Below are 23,846 nucleotides of genomic sequence, written 5' to 3' on the forward strand. Positions count from 1 at the left end.
CAGACGAACGTTCTAGCTGCATCATTAGCATTTTTTGATAGCTAGCAATTAGTTCTTGTATCCAAACAGTCCCATAACACCGATGACTTTGGACAAATGCCTTTTTCTAACAATATGCCTTTTTCTAACAATTGTTCTATCGTCGCTTGATTTTAAATTGTAAGTTATTTTAAGCTTTTTTTTAATATCTTATACATAGCAATAACTATGTATCTAAAAAAAATAGACTACCTTACAATTTGGAATGAAGGGAGTAAGTGATAATCCTATGAATATTGTTAGATTATTGCATGATGACACCAATAAGTTGATTCTAGATCCGCCCTTGCATGGTTTGAAGTCACCTATCGAGAGAGCCTAATTATTAGATAGGAGAGTTTTGTAGCTTGTTTGAATAAACCATCAGGTGCAACCGTGCAGCAACGAAAAACTTCTTCTGTTGACTCGGTGAAAGTTGTAGCGTGTGGTGGCCAACTTGAAGGGAGGACAGGTCGGCCTGGCGAGACGCTAGCTAGGCTCGTGAGCGCGCGAGGTGATCGTGGAGGATTGGCAGTTTGGCACCAACGTGACGTAGATAAAGCAATTCTAGGACTCAGTTGAGCCTATAGTTTTTCAAACATGCCGGTACGGCATTACACGGTACTAGCCTGCCCTGGCACGGCACGTCTGGGCACGACACGTTAGGCACGGCTGATGAACCGTGCCGTGCCGTGCCGTGTCGTGCCACCGTGTCCGACTCCAGGCTCAGGCACGGCACTATCATTCCTGAAGCGTGCCGTGTCGTGTCATGCCGACTCCAGACTCAGCGTGCCCGTGCCGGCCCGGCACTAAACTGGCAAAACCCCTCAATGAACTCAGCACAGCAATTCAAAGAGATCTAAAATGACTAAGTTCACAAAAGATCAAAAATAGATCAGAACACAGCACAGCAAAGAACACAAACTTTTAAAACTAAAACTAATTTAAGTAGGAGCTGTGCAATGACTGCCTCATTAAAAACCTATTTAGATAAAACTCACCCATGTGAGAAATCCTAAACAGAAAAAGAGTACAGCCAGCACCTAGATTAATTGTTCATTACATCCATCACCACAAGTCCAAGTCTCAGTTATTACAGAACCATTACATAAATGAGAAGTGAATTAGTCGACATCAAGATAAAAACCAGCAAAGGCCTCTTCCAGCTCCTTGTCCTCCACCATGTGCTGCAGTCTTGTCTCAGCATTCTCCCAATCCTTGATGCAGGTAAGCGCCTCTACAGTTTCAGGGTTCAACCTCCGCCGCCGCTCCTTGATGATCCTACCAGTTAAGCTAAAAGTAGACTCTGAAGAAATGGTTGACATAGGCACTGTCAAAATGTCTTTAGCAAGAACAGAAAGTACTGAATAAGTAAGCTTGTGCTCATACCACCACTGCATGATGTCAAACTCATCATCCAACTGGCTTACTGTGTCATAGTACAGGTAGGATGCAAGTTCACTAGAGTTAGAACTAGCAGTTGCTGCTTGCAGCAAGGAAGTGGCAGAAACACTCCTAGAATGATCAAGACTAGAAGGGAGGGAAGAACAGCCAGCTCCAACATCCAACTCCTCATCATCATAAATTTTAGCCCAAGCTGTTCTTTTCTTACCAGACAGGGATGGATGAACAACCCTTTTCAGCCTATTAGAGCCATACATTACATCATACATGTTATACATTTTAAACAGAAGAGCTCTGTTGTCCAGCAACTTATTAGTGTAGTCAATATTAAAAAGAGAATATAACTTCCTAAGCACTTTGGTAAATCCCTTAATTTTAGCTCTTGGATCCAATATGAACGCAATAGAATAAAGATCAGGTATGTTCTTCCAGTACTTATTGTGTTTGTCAATCATAGGTTGGATAACAGATCTTAGATGTTCATCATGTTGATACCTATACAGGTGTATAGCAATCTTAACAAGATGATGAATCATAAGTGGAGAAGTAGGATAGTAAACACCAGACAAATCAACAGTTGAGTCATAGAACAGTTCAAGAAATTCCAAGATTTTATTTGCCATAGCTCAGTGATCATCAGTCAAAAGGAAACCACTACCTGAACCTCTAGGGTAATTGGCCTCAATGAAAGTACTCTTGTGAGGCAGCAAGTGCTTAAGCATTAGGTAGGTAAAGTTTCATCTAACATCCATGTATAATCCAAACTTCCTAGGTCTAACACCACTAGCAATGCAATAACTCTTGTATGCAGCAATTCTTTGATTAGAGGAGTTCATAAAAGAGATTGCTGTTCTAAAATCCTTAATAAGAGGATTCACAGCAGCCAGTGCTTCTTTCACAATCAGGTTAATAATATGATAAGCACATCGTTGATGCAAAAACAGATCAGAACCCAAATATTCTTTAAGTATAGGTTTCAGTTTATCCATAGCATTTTTATTTGCAGATGTATTATCCAAAGTTATAGAAAAAACCTTGTTAAGTATACCATACTCAGCAAGGACAGATGCAACACGCTCAGCAATGTCCTCAGCATTATGGGACACATCAATCAACCTTAAACTAAGTACCATTTTCTCTAATTACCAATCAACATTAATGAAATGAGCCACAACAGATAAATAATCTTCTTTAGCCTTTCCAGACCATATATCAGAGGTAATAGCAACAGATGAAACAACATTATCCTTTAAACAGACCATCAGTTTATCACGTTTCTCATTGTAGTATTTAAACAGATCTCTACCAGTGGTTTGCTTACAGACAGGTGAAAAATTAGGGTTATGAGTAGTTTTAATATAATCTTTAAATGCCTCAGTTTCACCAATTATAAGAGGTAGGTCCAATCTAGCAAGCATACGAACAAGTTCAACACGAGCTACCTCAGCACTGTACTCCCAACGACGAACAGAATCATCAGAATTAAAAGCAATATGAGTCTAAGTCATGCCCCGGGTCTTCTCAAGTTTCTTAGGACACTTAGCAAGATGTCGAGTAAGATGCCCAGTGCCATGAGCAGAATAAGCAGAGTAGCGCTTATGGCAATGAAGGCAAGTGGCAGCAAACCTGATCTTTCTACCTTTGTCAGTTTTGTAGTGCTTCTCAAAGTCCTCCCAAACAGCAGACGTGGAAGGGCGATTAGAACCGACAGGGCTAACCTCACTCTGTCCACCATCGGCATCAGCCACGTCGACTGGGGGGGTCGGAGTCATCGACGGGAAGGAGATCAGTAGCAGAACGGCCGAAGAGCATGGTAGCGTCCTCACGAACATCATCGTCCTCATCATCTCTGGCCATCCCGCACATACACAGCTCGTCGTTCTGGGAGTGGTCAAACTCCTCGTCGTCGTGTCGCCCGGCGCCTAGGGCCATCTCTGCCGTCTTCGATTCCTCAACGGCTGCCACAATCAACAGATAAAAGCAGGGTTAGGTTGGGGATTAGGATTAGGGTTAGGGTTTACCCTTACCTCTATGGTCGGAGCCCCATAAACGACGACGATGAGACAGACCGATTGCACACCCTCGGTACCTCAACGGAGACCGAAGCCCCAGAGGTGGCGGCAGCCAGCGATGTGGACGATGGATAGATGACAGAGATGCGGCGAGGATGCCAAAAACGAGGCTCAATCGACGTTCAGGGATGAAGAATAAGGGAACAGATGGAGATTGAGGGCGGGAACCACTGGATCTGAGGGAGAAGAGGGAGATTGAGGGCGGAGAGGGAGAAGAGGGAACCACCAGCCACCGGAACTGACCCCTTACCCGCCGGAAGACTCCATGGTGACGGCGTCGAGGAGCCCAGGTTACGAGTGCGGCGAAGAGCGGCGAGCAGGCGAGGAGCTAGGGTTACGAGTGCGGCGAGGAGCGGGCGAGTGACAGAGTGAGCGGGGAGACAGGGAGAGGAGAGGGCGAAGAGGCTAGGGTTACGAGTGAGGGGAGTGGGGAGAGCGGCCGCATCGGGCGGCTTATATACCGGACCCCTCGGCCGCCCGGTGATCCAACGGCTCACGCCCCGCCTCCGTGGATCCGACGGCTGCGAGCCGTGCCTGCCCCGTGCCGCCCGTTGGAACGGGCCGTGCCTAGGCCGGCACTACGGGCCGACCTTTCGACCCAGGCACGGGCACGGCTATGGGCTGGGCCAGGCACGGGCACGGGCGAGGTCGGGCCGTACCGGGCTAGGGCCGTGCTTTTTCACACCGGGCCCGTGCTAGCCCATTTCGCGTGGCCCGTTTGGAAATTTATAGTTGAGCCCCTGCAGTTAAATATACATGCTCAAAATAAAAATACAATTTTAATCGAGTTTCTACTAGAGCCCCCTAACTTTGAGCATGCAAAAGGCCGTTTTGGCTGCCCCTCCCCGCCCACACGCGGAACCTAGCGCGGCGCCGGCGGTCCCTTCCTTTCTCTCCCTCCGGCAGAACCCGTAGTGGAAGCAGCGGTGCTAGGCCCGTGCGCCCCCTCTGGTGGCCCTCCCCCTCCCCCCCCCCCTCTGGCTCCCTCCGGCAAGGTCGACGAACGCGGTGACACAGGGCCTGCGCGGCCCCTTCTCTTCCTGTGTGCGTCCTTAGATCCCTGTCGAATCTCCCTTCCCACGCGCTCGCTTCCTCGGTGGATCTCCCTCCCCGTGGCGATGTTGATGAGATCCGGTCTTCTACTTGGGTGGCTCCTCCGGTCCTCGGCGGATCTCCCTCCCCTCCCCTCATCACGCACTCGGATGAGCGATGCGCTCCTCGCTTAGCTGGGTAGAGCGCTCCTCTCTGCGTTCTCTGTGCTGAGATAGCTTAGCTAGGTAGAGTGTTGAGAATGACGAGTGGGTCTAGATTGTCAGTGCCCTGATTGGGCCAACCGATGACTACCCAAAAATTCACTTCGGTTATTTTCACCGTGCACCCATCGTTGCGCTAGCGAACCTCCCATACAGAGGCCGCCGCCGGCCTTCCTCCCGCCCAACGTCGACGGTCTTCTTTGTCGCCGACGGTTGCTTCGACCACGCCACCCCTACTTGACCTTGTCACCCCGTCCGGCCCCACGCGTCCATCTGTCGCCGTCCCGCCCGAGCTCACCAGCGCCTGTCGCAGGCGGCCCTCCACCGGCGCCAGCTTGATCTCCCCTGCGGGCGGCTCTCCAACGCGCGAGCGACATGGCCGAGTTCATCAATGGCGACAAGATAAGGAGGAAGATGACATGTATGCCCAACATGTCATTCTCTACGAGGATGGACATAGAAGGCCTGTTTTAGGCAATGTTGCCAGAGAAAACAACTAAAAAAAAGAGTAGTATTAAAATATGTGACTACCCAACAAGTAGATAATATATTTTAGGTAGCATTGCTAAAGATGCTCTAGGATAGATTCGTTGCCCAGCCTCGCTATACAAGAGCTGAAGAGAAGGCGTGCCACTGTTTGTAATTGAAAACTTAGCATTTTTCCAACTCACTATGCTTGTTATGGCTCATCTATGCTTCCGTTGGTTGAACCAGGACCTGCGTGGAAAGAAGAGACTGAAATGCCAATCCCTTAGATATCCTAAAATTAGTAGAGCAATACCCATTCCAAACAGGCAATTGGTCTGCCAACTAAAATAGGGGTGTTTATTACAAAATGTACAAGCTGATGCAACCAAGAAAGGCCAATCTCACACTGAACAGTACTGCACAGTTGGTACCGCACAGCCTTTCATATTTCATATAAATCAGTTCATGTGCACCGGAGCAACTCAATGCAAAAGGGAGACCACTGTTGGTGCAGATTTCACTGCAGTCTCACAAAAAACAGACCAGCTGTTTCTTCATGTACCAAGCGGTGCCGAGAGTGCAGCAGAGCAGCGTCAGTCGTCAGTCATCTTGCGTCTTGCCACCTGCCCATGTTGTAAAGCTATCCTGTGAAAAATCCTGCAGGCAGAGGTCAAGTTTAGCAAGTACGGGGAGAGATGGAGAACTGATCATGTAACTGATGGTACCGGAACCATACAATTTGGCTCAGTCGAAACTCATTAGTGTTGTCAAGCTCAAGGTTTGTGTTATCTGTGGGCTCCAACCGCTGGCACTCTTCTAAATCCTTCTTGAAGTCCTCTGCTGACAGGTGGGCATAAGCAGCCAGGCAAGGCTTGGTCACTCTAGGTTCATCTCCACCGCCACAGGAGGTCTGAGACTGACTCAGGAGGAACTCATCACAGAGGGCGAGTCCTTCTGCCAGCTGCTGAGTGTCTAACAGTTCAAATTGGGAATCACCTTCCCACAACTTCGGATCTTGCGATTGGGGATTATCTCCATCCTCTGCTTTTTCAGAGGGTGGGAGGACAACAGTCTCTTCAATGTTTATTTCACAGTTTCTGTTAACCTGCACATTAGGCAGAAAAAATGTATTTTCAATTATCAAAAAACAAGTTAGCAGTATATGTTCTATTTTCTGGTTGAACATACCTATCACCCACAAATGTGCGCAACATAGAAAATATAGATAATGTACACAAGAATATTCAGTTACCTGGTAAAGATTCTGCTCAGAATTATGGACAACTTGGATTGTACCAACATATTTGTCAGCGGGCAATGTAGTAAAATCAGGGAGATCTGCTTCAGCAGCCAATGATTCCAGATCATCCGATGTGGTTACCTGGTAAAGATTATGCTCAGAATTATGGACAACTTGGATTGTACCAACATGTTTGTCAGCGGGCAAAGTAGTAAAATCAGGGAGATCTGCTTCAGCAGCCATTGATTCCAGATCATCCGATGTGGTTAGCTCTTGAGCATTCTTGTCCCCAGGTTTAAACTGTTGCTGAAAAAATAATTTGGAGACGACATATTCACCATCTCTCTCATCCTCTCCAGTGCCTAGGTGGTACTGGTGCATCACCCAATTGGTCTTCTCAGCCTTCCCACCCTTTGCCAGGCTCATATAAAGCACCATTATTTTCTTACAGCCAAGCTGTTTTCCATCAACTAATACTGGCTTTGTTTTGCCTGTCTTGTGCCAACGGACATCAGCATCATCAGTGTTTATCTTTCGACGCTTCCTAGTCCCAGTGTTGTAGGCCTTAAATGTTCTGTGGAAGAAATGTGATACACTTCCATTTTGCTTAACACCTGAAATGGACGGAGATGACTTTTGAGTGTTGAAAAACAAGTGGAGTATCAAAGCAAGAGTGTTCCAACCAGAATGTGAAATGTCTGTTTGAAAGAAGGCAGTAACAATTCAAGAGTTGTACAGGTTGTTAATTGTCGCATAGTGACATGGTGAAAAACTAAATGAAAAGTAAAATAAGCCTTTTTTTTCCCTATCTGCAGTTTTCCTAGGCTCAATGCAGGCCATAGGGTGTGATCAACAAAAAAGAGTCCCACAGGACAACGAATTACTAACAAAGATAAGCATTTGACAGTAGCTGTAAACTGCAGATTTTCACATTTGATCTTATCTGAAAGTAAAGTAAAAGTTCTTACTTAAGAACCTTAATCATGAAAATCCCATAATCTTTCAGAAAGAAGATAGAAGTACCTGGAAGTTTCTGTGGATGAGTGTAACAGATGCCTTCATCTTCCTCAACTGTTGGAATAAATTCGTCAATGAACGGATGAGGTTTTATACCAGATTTTCCATGTTTTACCCGTAAGTGCCAGATTAATTCCTGGTCAGACGGATCAAATTTTACACCTTTAGGCAAACCGGGCCACTGGTGAACAACCTGCAGCAAGAACACAGTCATGAGCTGATCACACTTTAATAGAACCTTTCAGACATTGTTTCTTAATGTTGATTTGTAGTAAAAGGAATATTCACAGCTAAAGCCCTATACTGTATATGCAAAAGTCAAAGCATTTCAGAAATAATAGGTCTACTAAACATATAAGTTGGTCATGAGCTGGCTCAAAAGAAAGGCAGTTCAAGTGACAAATACAATTATAACCATAGATATTTATTCCAGTTTTATAAACAAGTTGACCAACTCCTTAAGATATGGAAATTGTTAATCTTTGTCAATTGCTCATATATCATTATGTTTATTTACTCCTAACCATGCTTGATTACAGCGAAATGGAAATGACATATCTAATGGAGGAGTGGAAATACTGTAGCTAGCCCAATTCTACTTCAACATAATAGCATTGCACAACTCTTACATCACTGTTATCGATGACATGGCTGCACTTTGGGCACTCTTTACTTGGGTTGCTGATCCATTTCTGTTTACTGGGATCTGAAGACCCAGAAGCATTTTTTATTTTGGTGGCAAATCTTTGGCTGTCAATTATCCAAGTTGTCCTGTAGAAAATATTGAAAGAAAAAAAATGAAGCGGGGTTGCTGCAGAACACAAACAGCAACGCTAGAATTTCAGTCATTTGTTAACAAATAACCATTGATCATTAACCAATAAAAAAGACAAAAATCAAGGCCACACATTAAATGTACCTAAGCAATGGAGGTGGAGCTACTTTTTTGGCACAGACAACAATTCAATTGCTAGGAGCAAAATTAACTTGCAGTTCCTCAAAATTGTTGTCATAATAATATTGATCAAACATCCTATTTCAAACATTGAAAACCACACTTGCCTCCACTGACTACCATTGCCTAGATGCCTAAAGATAAGTTCAGAATGTATAGCTATTCTAGCCAAACTTCCATCTAAAACAATATTGTTGACCCATGAAGCAAGGGTCCATGACATCCTTAGAAGTCAAATCTAGCAAACACGAACAGTTCATGCCCAGTTTACATGATCTGCTGATCACAGCAGTACAGAACATAAACAAGCTGGTTTTCCCCCACTATATTACCAAGAGAGAAGTGGTTTCTTTAAGAAAACGAGACAACCAGTGACTTCACTATCTTGCAAAGGGGGCTACCAAGTTGCCCATAACCAAGCTATCAATGATGGTCGGTCAGGGAACCTAAGTTTGAACTAAAGACAAAAATCCAGAATAATCAAGCTAGTAGCCATAGTCTACTGTTGAAACAAACATTCAAACATATATCCCTTTGAGTGATACCTGCACTCTTACAAACAGAAGTGGACATACTATAACTGTAATAGAACATATACATATACTTCATTTGTACTGCAGAACACATCCTTATCACTAAAACCAAAGTAAAGAAACCTCATCATTTGTGCAGGACTGCCGTCAACTGCAAAAAAAAGTCGTCGCCACATCCATCCAGCTGAACTGAAGGGGGCAACACTGTTTACTCACCAAATCGATCCCCAACACGACAAATCTTTGACAAGGATGGCGATCCTAACACCTTTATAACATGAAAAGACATCTCCTTTTGATCAAAACCAATGAAAGAAAACAACGCACATAGGATCCCACAACCAAAATCATCTGTTTTGAGTTTTGACTGTAGCACAACTGCTGCACCCAGTGGAATCGTGCATTCCCCCAAACCACCCCTTACGAGAAACGCGGCGGGACGAGAGAAGACGGTCGAATCAGAGATGGGGGCGCACCCTGTCATGGCCGCAGCAGCACCTCCCGTCACGGTCGCAGGGTCCTAGGGTTCCGGCGAGCACGCGGCGGCGGCGGCGTGAGAACTGGTTGGAGGAGACAAGGGGAATATGTGGGGGGTTTCAGACTGACTGTTTTTTTTTTTTTGAACGCGGGTTGACTTGGCTAGGGGACACACACACACCGACCGGGTGAGTCAAGTGCACACGCCCTCGCCGAATCACGAGTTGACACGATCAGACAATTCTTAGCCGTCGGATGGATAATGGTCGGTCCGGATTCATGAAGATTGTGAAGTGGGCCCAGGTGATTTGTCTCTCGATGATTTGCCCGCCTCTCGCTGTGCCATGTGGGGTCATCGTGCATGGTGCAGTTTTGTAATCCATGGGCGCGGCTATGAAGGTGCTGGCCCTTTAGAGCGTGGAAGCTGTAAATTGGACTAGGATTGATAAAAGATGGGCCAGGTGTGTGGTGAGCTTTCCCTCTCTATAATAGAAAAAGTCCACGTTACGTCTCTTAACTTTTGCGAAAGTCTGCTTCTCCTCTTGAACTTTAAAACCAGGTAAACCAGCTCCCTAAACTTTTAAAACCTTTCGTTTTACCTCATTGACCGGTTATAAGCGGTTTTGAAAGACGGTTTTATCTTTTTCTTTTTTATTTATTTCGGCTGAATCTTTGAAAAATCATAGTAAATCACAGAAAAATCATAAAATGGAAAACTAAATTTGGTGGACTTCACATGAGTAGATCTATACAGTGAACATATAATATGATATGTTTTAGTACAAATTTTTCGTTGTAGCTTTAGATCTATGTTTTTGTATAATTAATTCATAGCTACAGTTTCTATGGTCCAATTACGGTAAAATTTTTATGGTGGGCTTATTATTTTATGCTTGAATTGTAGTAAAAATTGTATACTCATTTGATCATGTATAACTTAGTTATAGATTTATTTAGGTGTATGCTTGCTAAAAAGTATTTATAAATCTATAACTAAGTTATACGTGATCCAATGAGTATGAAAATTTTGCTATAGTTCAGGCATATAATAATTAGTCCACCATAAAAATTTAACCATAATTGAACTATAGAAACTACAACTATGAATTAATTACAGAAAAGCATAGATCTAAAGCTACAACAAAAAATTTATGCTAAAGCATACTATATTATATGTTCACTATGTAGATATACTCATGTGGAGTCCAACAAAATTGGATTTTCCATTTTATAATTTTTCTGTGGTTTACTATGATTTTTCAAAGATTTAGCCGAAATAAATAAAAAAGATAAAAATAAAACTACCTTTGAAAACCGCTTATAACCGGCCAAGGAGGTAAAACGAGCGGTTTTAAAAGTTTAGGGAGCTGGTTTACCTGGTTTTAGAGTTCAGGGAGAAAGAGCAGACTTTCACAAAAGTTGAAGGAGGTAATGTGGACCCTTTCCTTTTATAATTGTGTGAAATAAGGCTGGACCTTCTTTAACCGGGCCTTAGTAGACGACCCTAATAACAAAAACATTTAGTCTTGCTATAAATATATAAATATTAATTAAGGAAATGCCAGCGATGGATTTTTTTTTTGGCAAATGGAGTATTAAATGAGTATGTGTCAATTAGATATGCAATGGGATGTCCATGCATACTCTGGCAACGGGAATATACCCGTCGGGTATCGCCGGAACGTTCTCTTCCCCGCTACGGAGAATTCATCCCGTCCCCATCCCCATTAACTGTCTCGGGTATAGATTCTTGCTCATCCCCGTACCCGTCGGGTATCGGTCGGGTAACAGATACCCGATGGGTACTGCATACCCGATAAACAAGGACACTTGGAGTCGTAGCTTTGCAATCGGAGACGTTCCTTCTTCACCCGGATATAAGTGTCGGAGTCTCGGAGATGCCGAGGAGAAGGAGCGAGGTTGCGAGGAGGACGAGCAAAGGTGGCAGAGAGACCGAACTGAGGAAGCGAGGGGCACGAGCGCTCGTGAGACAGGCGTGCTTGTGCTGCTGGCGGAGATGGTGAGGAAAAATTGAACGAGGGTTCATAGAACACACAAACTATATATATGACTGTTCAGATTTGGACCAAAATACCTCCAAAATACCTCTGTTGAGCTTCTTTGGGCCTAATACTCGCATGACAGCTCAAATAATCGGGTTCCCTAACGGGTAACGGGGACGGGTAAACAGGGAACGTTCCCGTACCCGCTATACCCGTCGGGTATGGATTCTTGCCTGTTTAGATGCCCGCGGGTAAAGATATGATCCCATCCCCATTTCCTAATGGATCAAATACCCATCGGGTTTCGGGTATTGGGGGCCGTTGCCATCTTTAGGCATATCCAGATATGCTAATTTGTACATACTATACCTGGCCATGCTCTGTATAAGGAGAGAGACAAATCTCGATCGAAGCATAGTTTTCATTATTCTAAGCAACGCTGCCATATATGCAGATGATCAAATCTTAGAAAGTCCATTGCAGGCTATTGGCAATTATATTATCTAAAAAGAGAAAATTAGGCTGGGTAAAATTTTATTCCATAACTCGTGCCCCAAATTGGAGTATAAAACCAACGGATGGGCTCAGCCGTAGCCACGATAAGAAACAAAGCCCGGCCCCGAGAGGAAGGCAGCGTGCTTACGTCATTCTTTAAAATGACGAGGAACGGTAATGCAGCGGCGACGACGATCCTGATCGCCGTCCTCGGATGCCTCGCAACCTCCGTCCACTGTAATGCCCTGTATACCAACAGAGTGATTTCTCTATGGCGGATGTGTATGTGTGTTTATATATATTCTAACGCAATAATGCAATCCTTTGATGGTAAGTATATATATATATATATACAGATGTCACCGGCGGAGAGCGCGGGGCGGAATTGACGTTGCCGCCACCGTTTTGCTACAAGGCGTGTGACAACGGGCGCTGCGACTTCTGCTGCTGGAGCGAGTACACGCCGACGATGTGCTGGGACACGGAAGCCATGTGCAAGAAGGAGTGCCATCCGCCCATCCGCCCTCCCGTTTGACAGTGTGATCACAACGAGCGTGGATTATATCAGGGAAAAGGAACTCGTCTCTCGTCATGTACGCAGGATTGCAGGTTCCTTAGCATCAGTCGCGTGCATGCATGTCATTAGATTAGATTTAGTTCACGTGCATTGAATGTCATCCCCGTGTAACATGTTTTTTTTTTGAAAGACCCGGAACAAAGCCGGCATATATTAATAAGGAGAGAAAAGAATTACATGCGCAAGCAACGCAAACGACTTCCCAGTTTAACAGACTGTCAATCTGGGCGAAAAGAACTTAATGGACTACTCACAATCTACGAATACAACAAGAGGCCATAACAACTTGGCCTCCACAATCAACCCATATGCATCTTCTAACTCCCTAAAACGACTCCCAAACATTTTCTCCCGACATCCAGAACATCTCTGCCTACAACCTGCTTGCAGAAAACTCCATCCGATTCTCCAAGGCAATACCTTAGCCACTGTCTTGTACTCCCCAACGCTAATAAACTGGATGTGGCAACTCACTGACCCACAAATAACACATGCAACCCATTAAAACAACATGACCGACTGTTGCTCGAAAAATCTACATGAGCACAATCATCAGACCTCCATCTCGGCCATCCCTGACTCTGCTGCTGTTGCAGCTAGGGCCTTGCAGAGCTCCTTGTTGCCCAACTTCGCCGCAACCCTTATTGCCTTGACTGCCTCCTCCGGGAGGTCCTGTCCGAAACTTTCAACAAACTCTGTGATTGCTGCATCCGGCGCCGGTGACTCGCCATTGATAAAGTCCAGCTCGCGCATAAGCTTTTGCTGGGCTCGCTGTGCCACCGGCACAGGGGATGGACGAGCGGCCAGACGCAGGCTGGAGCGGGTGGGAGCCAGTGTCGTACTGCGTCGTCTGGTACTCGACCGGCTGGCCTGTTTCTGAACAACTGGAGGTGAGTCCGGCCTCGGTAGCAGCGGCTCAGGGACCTTTCTAAACATCTTCCTACAGAAGGAGGTGCCGATGTCCTGTGTCTTAGTGCAACCATCGATGTTCTCTGCCCCCTGCAAATCAGCATGCTCATCGGCAATATTTTCAGCAGCCGCAGCACTCGCCGTTACAGGAACAACGGCAAGGTCAGAGCTGACACTTCGGCCCACAGAAGAGCCAAGCAGCGCTACATCAATCTCCCTACTATTGACTTCGTCGGAGGTCCGTTCAGTAGAGCGGGTGTCCTCGCCGCCGTCATCTGGGTAGGAACAAGGTCTGGTCACTGGCAAGACCGCGTGACAGTTGGCCTCCATCATCATCGGGTCCTGGGGCCCGAAGAAGTGACTATCCGGAGTAGTCGTCATCCTGTGGGGGTCAGCCAAAGGATCATGACTCACCGGCCAAGCTTGATGGAACTCTGATGGCGCGCCTGTCGATTTTGGCGCATTGGTGACCACGAGCGACATCGTTCCCACTCCTCAACATGGGGAAGGTAGTCTCTCACCCTCCGCCCCTTTATCGGGGAGCGGCTGATGGGGCTACCCCGGCCCATGGGCTCCATGTCCTCCATCCTAGCATGGCACACTGGTGTCAGCTTGAACTCCACCACGAAGCCCCCCGGCTTGTGGCTGGTCACCATGATGTTGTGGCGAAGAACATGCAACTGCTGGCTCAGCGCATAGGCAACCTCCGAGGTACTCGGGCAGTACACGTTATGCGGAGAGGCGACAATGGTAGCAATCTTGGCTGGTGGCTGGGAGGTGAGGCTGGTAGGTGGTGGATTGGCAGTTGTGGGGTGGCGCAGCGGCGGAAAGGCTATTCGGCTGTGGATGTTTCCGGAGGGGAAGATGAGTCTTTGTCGTAAGGAAGTGGAGATTGGCTGGTGGCGACGGTTCTTGCAGTGGCGAGCAAGGTGACCGGATCCCTTGCAGCAGCACACTGGGTCTCTGCACTGAGCTACCATGTGGTCGGGTCTGAGACACCGGAAGCAGCGGCCGGCGAGCATCTTTTTAAAGGCGTCCCGGCTCTCCTGAGACTGACTCCAACGATGAGGACCCATATACAAGACCTATTCCTTGATTTGGGTCGGGCACAGGAAAAAGGTCGCAACCCAAAAGTTCGTCTTCTCCAACAGAACGCCCCGCCTCTCCCTGCCGCCGGCGCCCCTCCCCTCCCCTTCTTCTTCCCTGGCGCTCCTTCCCCTTCTTCTTCCCCGGCCCTCCGCGCCCGAGAGCTCCGGCGAGGCCGCGCCCGCACGCCCTAGCCGTGCCCGAGAGCTTCGGCGAGGCCGCGCCCGCACGCCCTAGCCGCGCTCGGAGAAGCCGCCATGGCCGCCCGCCGCGCCGTCAGTGGCCCCGAGCCAAGGAGCCCTATGCCGGGGCCACGCCGAGGAGCACCCCGGCCGGATCTGGCCCTCCCTCCTCTTCTTCTTCCCCGGCCGGATCCGGCCCTCCCTCCCCTTCTTCTTCCCCGGCCCTTCCGGTGGCGGCCGGATCCGGCCCTCCCTCTCCCGGATCCGGCTCTCCCTCTCCCGGATCCGGCCGGTGGTGCGTGGTGGTGGTGGGCAGCGGGTGTGGTGGTGGTGGTGGCCGGCGACTGTGGTGGTGGCGGTGGCCGTCGTGATCTGCTTCTTCCACCCGCCCCCACCCGCCGCCACCCTTTGTCGAAGCCAAGCGCGGCCAGAGCCGAGCTCCTCACCGCCGCCGCCGTGCTATGCTTCTCCTCCACCCACCACTGCTATGCTCCCCCGCCGGCGCCACGGTCCCGCCTCGCCGTCGTGGAGGAGACGCAAAGGGACGGAGAGAGGACGCAAGTTTGGGTACCGTGTTGCCTCCGACCCAAAATGCCTCCCGTGTTTGGGTACTCCGTTGGAGGGCTTTTTTTGACCGCAAAAGCAATGTTCACTATGCATTTTGGGGATGCGTCGCGGTTTGCCAATACCGTTGGAGACAGTCTGAGCACCGGTCCGAGAGGCATCCCACGCCGTCGTCTTCATCTTCCCAAAATCCCCCGTTTGCGGCGCAGCATCCATTCTCCGCCAGCGCCTCTTCCCCGCTTTTTGCCATCCCGAGCTTTCCCCGCGCTTCAAGCAGCTGACCCCAACTTGGATGGGCGGCGGCTTGGGGCGAGGCGCCCTGTGTGGCAGGGGGGCCTTCTCAGCTTCCTTGCTGGCGTCCATCTGCCCAGGCACGACCATGACCGACTTCAGCTTGGGTGGAGGCGCTCCTTTGCTGTGCTCAGGTGAAGCAGTCCCCGCAGAGGGAGGCGTGTTTGCCGCTGCAGGCCTCTCATCGTCACCGGATCCCGCAGATCTCGGCGTGGCCGGCGCAACAATCGAGGCCGGTCCCGATTCAAGAACAGAGGCCTCCGTGGCGTCCCTGAGCTGCAGATCCGGCGTCGCAGGGCTATCTTCCTCATCAATGGCGACCTGAACGGCTTCGATGTCTTCCACTTCGTTCGCGTCGCCCCAATCGAGGAGCTCTTCCTCCTCTGCTTCGACAGCTGATGAAGGGAGCAGGACCGGCTCAGGCAGTGGGACCTCCTCCGGGATGCAGGTGGTGTGGGTGGAGGTGGGCGCCGGCGCCGGCGCCGTGGTGGATGCCGGCAGCACGGTGGGAGGGGGCTCTCGTTCTCGCTCAGGACCGGAGGGGATGCTGGCGAGGCCGGGTGGAGTGGCTCTCGCTCGCCAGGGCGCTCAGTCTGGCCCTCAGGACCCCCATGGATCGATAGATCCGGCGATGGGGAGTTTGGATCTGTAGTTGGGGGAAGGTGGGGTGGCTGATGGCTGATGGGCTCGGTGGTGTTGGTGGTGGCGGCGCCATCGCCGTCGCCTGGGAGGTGCGGGTCGGGAGGCACCGGAGGCATGCTGTCCTCGTCGGTGAGACAAAAATTTTCCCGTGTAACATGTTGCAAGCTCGTACAATGCTCTCCGAATAAAAGCTAGCAGCATGTTCCCGTTTTGAATGAGCTATATATATGTTTCAATGTTTGTGCGGCTTGCCATGTTGAGCTTTCACCCGCACCTGCACCAGAACAACTTCTATGCAATTTGCTCTCGTCCTGACAACACGAGGGGCACGACGATTTGGCGATTTCTCATTTAAAGAAACCCACTTAGATTATCTTTTGAGCATCTTATAACTATCTCAAATGCAAAATCTCAAAATTTAAAATTTGTAGATCTCATCGATAACTATAACTTTAATATAAAACTATTTTTATTTGACACCATACAAGAAAATATATGATTTTAGTACACTTGTAATTATGCTGATAAAACTTTATATTACTTTTTAGCATCTTAACAACCTCAAATGTAAAAACTCTTGCATATCCCATTGAGAGCTATTACTTTGTTTTAAAAAGTATCTTCATTTTATATCATACAAGAAATATATTATTTTTTCGAAGACGACGAGCGCTCATACGCGATTATTACGCTGCTAAAATTTTATATTATTTTCTTAAGCATCTTAATGACCTTAAGTGAAAAAACTCAAAACTAGAAAGTTTTAGATTTAATCGAGCTTTATAATTTTCATATAAAAATCATCTACATATCCAATGTCGTATGGAAAAAATATAATTTTTGTAAGGCTGAGCCTTGTCACGCCACTTCTGTTGCTGTGACAAAACACTACTGTCGCGCCAACAGGAGTGTCGTGACAAGGTTTACTACGTAGAAGTCACCATCCAACGTGAAATATCTTGCCGCGCCAATGCATATAACGCGACATCGTGATTTTGTCACCCCAGGTGTGTTGGCGCGACAAAAAGGTCAAAAAAAATAAAAATTAAAAACATGCACGGCTGTTATCAAAATAAAAATTTAAAAAGGTTATTTTTTTTTAAAAAAAATGCTAGAATGCAGTACCTCTTTCTTGCTTAGCATTATCTGTGGCCCTCCCCAGTCCCCACGATGGCCAGGAAGCGGATTTTATATGAGAATTTAAGTAGCTGTGACCTCTACATGGAGTAAAATGGCTCATCCTAGGGGATTTTAGCCTCGTCTATTGCTCCAAGGACAAGAACAACAAGGTCAATCACCGGTGTTCAATTACAACCGACTAAAAGAATTACATCTCCAAATTATAAGTTTCACCTGGAGCAATAAAAAAGAAAAACCAACACTAGTCCACACTACTCCACAAAATCTTTTGCGCAGACTTTAATATGCTTCGTCAACTTCACGGGCCCGCTGCTCTTTGGGTCCGGCGTCATCGACTTCGCTGGCTCCGGCGTCGTCCACATGGTTGGCAGCATCGCGGGCTCTGGGGCGCGCTCATCGAGGGCCCCCGCATCGGGCGCTTCGACCACGCCGGCCGCTCGTCGCTCGTGGTGCTCGGCACCTTCCTGCTGTGGTTCAGCTGGTACGGGTTCAACCCCGTCACCACCACCGTCGTCGGCAGCGTCGTCGCGCTCACTACGCTGTTCGGGAAGCGGCTCTAGACGGGCCACTGGAACGTGCTGGAAGGTCTGCAACGGCCTCCTCGGTGGGTTCGCGGCCATCACGGCCAGGTGCAGCATGGTCGAGCCGTGGGCGGCCGTCATCTGTGGGTTCGTGTACGCGTGGGTGCTCATCGGCGCAAATACGCTCGCCGCGCGCCTCAAGTTCGATGACCCACTGGAAGCGGCGCAGCTGCACGGTGGGTACGGCGCCTGGGGCGTTCTCTTCACGGGGCTCTTCGCGAGGCAAAAGTACGTGGAGGAGATCTACGGTGCCGGGAGGCCCTATATGCATGGGCTGTTCATGGGTGGCGGCTCCAGGAAGGAGAAGATGAGGTGGACCACGTCAGATGCAGAGCAGCAGCCACATCAGCTTGCAGAGCGGTTTAAGACCCGTTTGGACCTATAGCCTGATCGACAGCATGTAACTGCCTCTATTTGGCTTGGCTTATCAGTCAGTCAACAATATTTTTCTCTCACACTAAACCAGCCAGCAGTACTTTCAGTCATAGGCTTATAAGCCAATCCAGCCGAAATGAACAGGCTGCTAGATGACATCCGAAGACAAGTTCGTGGACCCATAGATAGCATTTTAATAGTAGGAGACCTAAATAACACCTCTTGCCAACTTGAAGGACCACTCATAATTTTTTCTCTCGTGGGGAGGAGGGCAGGGGGCTGAGGAGTACCGTACACTCAATCCGGATCGTCATATTTGAGTAAGTAACAAGAGAGAATATGGAGAAGCAATTTGGATGGTTCATTTATACAATGTTGTTTTTCTAGGTACACTCTATGAAGTATGTAGCGGAGGGCCATCTCAACGGAGGTGTTTTTTTTGGGTAGATTTAGCATAGAAAAAGATAATGCTTTAGTAAGGTAGATATTAACTTATATTATGGATGTCATGGTCGTCATAAAATAAATTAAATTTAAATTTTTATAGAAAGTATAAAATGTAAATAGACATACTACATTCTCATAGTCGTTTCGCATGTAGTTGTCTCTCGTTGCAACCCACGACATGTTTTGCTGGTAAAAAATAAACGACCCTAATCACAAATACATTTACTATTTGTATAAATATTTTTAAATACAAATACTTATTAGTTAAGGAACTACCGATGGATTTTATTTATTGGCAAATGGAGTATTAAATGAGTATATCGCAATTAGATATGCACCAGGATGTCTATTTATATGGCATATGCTAGCTTGTACATAGTGCTATATACCTACCTGGCCATGCTCTGTAAGTAGAGACAAATCTCGTAGCATAATTATTCATCATTTTAAGAAAAAAAAGCTGTTATATATACAGATGGTCAAATCTTAGAAAGTTCGGCTGGGGAGTATTTTATTCCATAATATGTGATGCCCCAAATAGGAGTATAAAGTCGGTCTGTTCAGTGGTTTGATTTTTGAGCTAATAATTCCGGCTGATGCTGATCTGTTGTGCGAGTAAAACACTGATAAGCTCTGGCTGAAACCAGCCGTAGCCACGATAAAAACAATGCCCCGAGCAGCCTGTTCGGATGACTGGCTGGTTCGTGACTGGATCGTGGATTATTACTGTTGGCTGGTTTGGTGTGAGAGAAAAATACTGTTCCAGCTAGAAATTTACGATCGTTTAATACCGAACTGGTTCGAGAAAGGCAGCGCTTACCGTCAGGTCAAAATGAGGAACGCCGGCCGCCGCCACGACGGTATTGCAGCGGCGACGATCCTGATCGCCGTCGTTCTTCTCGGATGTCTCGCGACCTCCATGCATTGTAATTGTAAGTATATATATACCAAGAGAGTGATTTCTCTAGCTATACCTGATGTGTGTGTATATATATTCTGACGCAATGCAATCCTTTGATATATATGTATAGGTGCTCTAGTGCCTACAGATGTCACCGGAGAACGCGGGGCGGAGGTGACATTGGGTCGACCCTTTTGCTACAAGTCGTGTGGCAACGCGCGCTGCGACTTCGGCTGCGCCAGCGACTACACGCCGACGTTCTGCTGGGATAGTGAAGCCATGTGCAAGCACGAGTACCATCCGCCATTCCGCCCATGGGCCCTCCCGTATGAGGATGCCACAACGAGTGTGGATTAGGGAAACCGAATTCTCTCTCGTCTCGTCATGTATGCAGGTTCCTAGCGTCAGTCGCGTGCATGTATGTCATTATATTTTATTAGGCCTTCCCCAATGCTACGTTTTTTCTCGTAGCCCTATAGGATCGGATAAAAAAAAGTAGGTCCTCTGTATTTATCATAATGGTTTGCAGAAGCTACATATGCTTGAAGAGAGAAAATGTGGTCTATGCTAAAAAAGAAGAGGGAGAGGAAATAAATGTGTGGCATGATGAAAGCAAAAAATTACTTTTCAAACCACAAGTAGTATGTGGCAGAACCACCTAAATTATATGACCTACATGTGCCCGTCATTGTCTCACATATCTCTGACTGCTGCACACGAGAGCCAGATAACTTTGGTAGTCTGTCGGGTGTCCTTGGAGAACCCCGAATCATCCACATTTTACAACTCATACATGATCAATATGGAGTTACCACAACATTACAACATTGGGTACTAAAATAACTTACATTAGAGTGTGGAAGAATTATGATAGTAGATTACAAAACATGTTCAAGTCAAATTTATCTTAAGTTTCAAAAGATGAGTAGAACTACAGAAGCAACTTAAGTGTAGCATCTAAGCAAGAAGAGACGACCAGATTATGTCGAGCCCACTTACACGACCTCGATCAGCAGCACAAGTCAGCTTCTGTAACAGGGGTCAATAAACCCTGAGTACTTGATGGTACTCAACAAGTCTTACCCGATTAAAAGAAAAGATTTTGTAAGAAAAATAGACTCTAGGCTCATTTACTTTGGATTTTAGTGTTTGATGATCAATATAACTAAATTGGACTAATGAATTTACAAGTAATTATTTTGTAGTTCAATAGGGTGCAAGACGTGACCTGGACGAAGGCGACATGATGATCCCACGATCAACATCATAAGTAAGACCCTATGAAAGGATCAAGATGCCCAAGAAGAGGGGGTGAATTATGCTAATTCTAAATTCTTTGTAATAATTAAATCCTACACTTAGCGTACTTCACCCCTTGTGCCTAGAATGTGTTTCTATTGATCTCATACACAAAAGTTTTACACCCTAGGTTCCAATCCTACTTCAACATGGCAATTCTAGAAATGTAAAGAAATAAAATGAATTACTCAAATGTAAATGCTCAAAGTAAAGAGAGGGAAAGGAACACAACGATGTTTTTCTGAGGTATCAGAGATTCGCCACTCCCCACTAGTTCTCGTTGGAGCACCCGCGCAAGGGTGTAGCTCCCCCTTGATCCACGCAAGGATCAAATGCTCTCTACAGGCTGATTCTTTGATACTCTGTCGCGGTGAATCGCCCCCAATCGCTCACAACTTGACTTGGATCATCCACAAGCTCCGCTAGATGATCACCAAGCTCCCAATTACCACCCAGTTGTCTAGGTGATGGCAATTACCAAGAGTAACAAGCACAAACTCTAACTTGACCACGACAAGCCTAATGAGAAGGGTGGATGCACACTTGCTACTCTCTATGCACAAATGAGATCCTTAATCTTAGATTCTTAAATCTCAATCACCTCACTAGGCTCTTGCTTTCTCTTGCACTCCAAAGGTGTTTCTCAGCTGAACAAATGGGCAAGAGACCTCTCTTGGTCGAGTGGAGTAAATATTTATACCCCCTCACTCAAAACATAACGTTCGGAGGTTGAGTTAGCGTTTTGCGGGGTGACCGGACGTTTTGGTCAGTTATATCCGCCACTGTGTCAAAAAGAGACGTTAAGCTCTGACCGGACTCTGACTAGCGTTCGGTCAGCACTGACCGGACATATTCAGTCAAGAAAAACGCTCTCTGGAACCTAACTAATTTTGACCAGACGCTGGCACCAAGAGTCCGATCACTTCACTGTTCAATGCTCGACCAGGTACCGGATCCTGACCAGCGTTCGGTCAGCACCAACCGGATGTGTCCGGTCAGGCGTCCAGTCAGAAAACAGTCTCTCTGAAACCTCTCTGGAGTTGATCGGACGTAGGTACCCAGCATCAGGTGCATTTCCACTTAGCGTCCGGTCAGTACCAGACGGCTTCAGTTGATCAAATGAACTGACTAGACTCACTCTCTAGTGTCCGGTCACAACTAGACCAGCGTCCGGTCAATCATTTGACCCTCCATTCACTTCTAACTCAAAATCCTACATAAATGAAGTTTACTCTAATTGATCTTAGGGCTATTCCTGAGCTACCTAGTGCTAGGTTTGATAAATATGCACCACATCTAACCCACTAGACTTACCTAGGTCAAGCTACTAGTCCATACCCCTCTAAATAGTACGACCAAAGGAAAAACAAAATCCTAAACTACTCTAAGTGTCTCTCCAACACCAAACGACACTTAGAACTAGTCCGTCCTTAGCCTTGTCGTCCATCCTTTGAAAAACAAAACGATTTTCATCGATAGGGGCATGACAACCATGATTGCCCAATCAATTACCAATACCATAACCTAACTCAAATTACCTCTACAAAACACACGTTAGTCATGATAATCTCGTGTCGTCATTAATCATCGAAACCCAACTAGGGGCTAGATGCTTTCACCCTAGAAGCACAAGAGAAGACCCAAGATATCAAGCATAGTCCAAGCATGAAGATGGGAACATGTCCGGACACAAGATCGCGAAGAAACGAGCTTGGCAGAGGTGATCGGACATGGCCCTTATAGGGACTAGACATGTCTAATCAGTTGCTCGGCAACAATAGGCGCCAGCAGCTGTGACCGGACGCTGAGCGAAGTAGTGACCGGATGCACCAATGACACTGTTCTTCATCACAATAATGTTTTCAGCATGACCGGACGCAGCGGCATAGGACGACCGAACGCACAAAGTATAGCGTTTGATCGAGTCTAGAGAGGATCTAGAGCGGTGCCAGCACGACTGGACGCGTTCGATCGAGTGAGACCGGACTCGGCCCAGAGTCCGATCAACACGCGCGCTCTAATGGTCGAGACGACAGCAACGTCCTGTCAGTAGCAGAAAGCTAGTTTTCGCCCCCAACGGCTACTTTCTCTATGGGGCTTATAAATAGACCCCCAACCAGTCATTTGAGAAGTGTAGAGCTGAGGAAACAAACCAAGGGTGTTGATACACCACTTTAGTGATCTCTAGTTGCATAGTGCTTAGTGATACATTCAGTGATTAGCGTAGGTGCTTTGTGAAGTGCTTAGGTTAGTTCGACCATTGCTTATGTGCTTATTCTAGGTTTAGGCCTAGTGTTTAGTGAGGTTTCACACCTCTTATCACTCAGTGCTTGCGCGCACCATTGTTGTACATCGGAGGGGCTTGTAGTCTTGTGAGATCACACCAACCGCGTTTGTGGTGTGGCCGCCACCGTGTATCGAAGGGAACAAGGCCCACGATGGTTTGCCCAGAAGCTTGATAGTGAAGACGGTGGAGAGCGGTCCAGGAGAGGCTTCCCGAAAGGCACACCAGAGACCCACTTGTGCATGGGGAAGACCCAAGACTATCCATGGAGTTATCTGACTGGGAGCTTGGCTCTTGCGAGGGATTCCTTACGAGGGGCTCCATCGAGTACTAGGGAGAAGCTTGCGTGCTTCTCGATACCTTAGTAAAAATACCGGTGTCGTCAATGGGAGTTTGTATATCTCTACCTTACTCTTTAGCTTCCGCATTTACATTGCAATCTTGGTTTGTGCTTTACTTTTCTAGCTTAGTGACAGGCTAGTTGATAGGTTTGGAACCTAGGTTGCATAACTTCTTTTTGTGGTAGAGATAGCAACACACTAGCAAAACCGTAGTTGCACATTGAAAGGTAATAATGGCTATAGGGGGGAGTGAATAGCCTAATAAAAATTTGTATAATAACACTTAGCAAAC

At 47.0% G+C, this 23,846-nt stretch overlaps 3 protein-coding genes and 1 pseudogene across 3 annotated transcripts; 2 read left to right on the forward strand and 2 right to left on the reverse strand.

Moving 5' to 3' along the window:
- Positions 1-1,142: 1,142 nt before the first annotated feature.
- On the reverse strand, positions 1,143-2,045 carry LOC136523761 (zinc finger BED domain-containing protein RICESLEEPER 1-like). Its single transcript, XM_066517329.1, has one exon. It carries the CDS (start codon positions 2,043-2,045, stop codon positions 1,143-1,145), a length of 903 nt encoding a protein of 300 aa, XP_066373426.1.
- A 3,571-nt stretch (positions 2,046-5,616) lies between these two features.
- Positions 5,617-9,575, reverse strand: LOC136521236 (SUPPRESSOR OF GAMMA RESPONSE 1-like). Its single transcript, XM_066514939.1, has 6 exons — positions 9,437-9,575; positions 8,102-8,243; positions 7,479-7,665; positions 6,468-7,069; positions 5,952-6,320; positions 5,617-5,872 (listed from the first exon to the last, which is right to left on the reverse strand). The coding sequence occupies exons 1-6, from the start codon at positions 9,442-9,444 to the stop codon at positions 5,816-5,818; spliced, it is 1,365 nt and encodes a 454-aa protein (XP_066371036.1). The 5' UTR covers positions 9,445-9,575; the 3' UTR covers positions 5,617-5,815.
- Positions 9,576-15,878: 6,303 nt separating this feature from the next.
- Positions 15,879-16,196, forward strand: LOC136523762 (uncharacterized). Its single transcript, XM_066517331.1, has one exon. It carries the CDS (start codon positions 15,879-15,881, stop codon positions 16,194-16,196), a length of 318 nt encoding a protein of 105 aa, XP_066373428.1.
- A 22-nt stretch (positions 16,197-16,218) lies between these two features.
- LOC136523763 (ammonium transporter 1 member 1-like) lies at positions 16,219-18,292 on the forward strand (annotated as a pseudogene).
- The last annotated feature ends 5,554 nt before the right edge of the window (positions 18,293-23,846 follow it).

The sequence above is a fragment of the Miscanthus floridulus genome, chromosome 18 (genome assembly GCF_019320115.1).
Source record: "Miscanthus floridulus cultivar M001 chromosome 18, ASM1932011v1, whole genome shotgun sequence".
Lineage (NCBI taxonomy): Eukaryota > Viridiplantae > Streptophyta > Magnoliopsida > Poales > Poaceae > Miscanthus > Miscanthus floridulus.

What these genes read in the sequence shown, in the direction of transcription:
- LOC136523761 (XM_066517329.1), bottom strand. Translation starts at nt 2,045, where the DNA reads ATGGCAAATAAAATCTTGGAATTTCTTGAACTGTTCTATGACTCAACT.
- LOC136521236 (XM_066514939.1), bottom strand. An exon ending in ATGTCATCGATAACAGTGAT is followed by an intron (nt 7,666 to 8,101) that starts GTAAGAGTTGTG and finishes TTCTTGCTGCAG; the next exon opens with GTTGTTCACCAGTGGCCCGG. An exon ending in AGTTTCGACTGAGCCAAATT is followed by an intron (nt 5,873 to 5,951) that starts GTATGGTTCCGG and finishes CTCTGCCTGCAG; the next exon opens with GATTTTTCACAGGATAGCTT.
- LOC136523762 (XM_066517331.1), top strand. Translation starts at nt 15,879, where the DNA reads ATGTCTTCCACTTCGTTCGCGTCGCCCCAATCGAGGAGCTCTTCCTCC.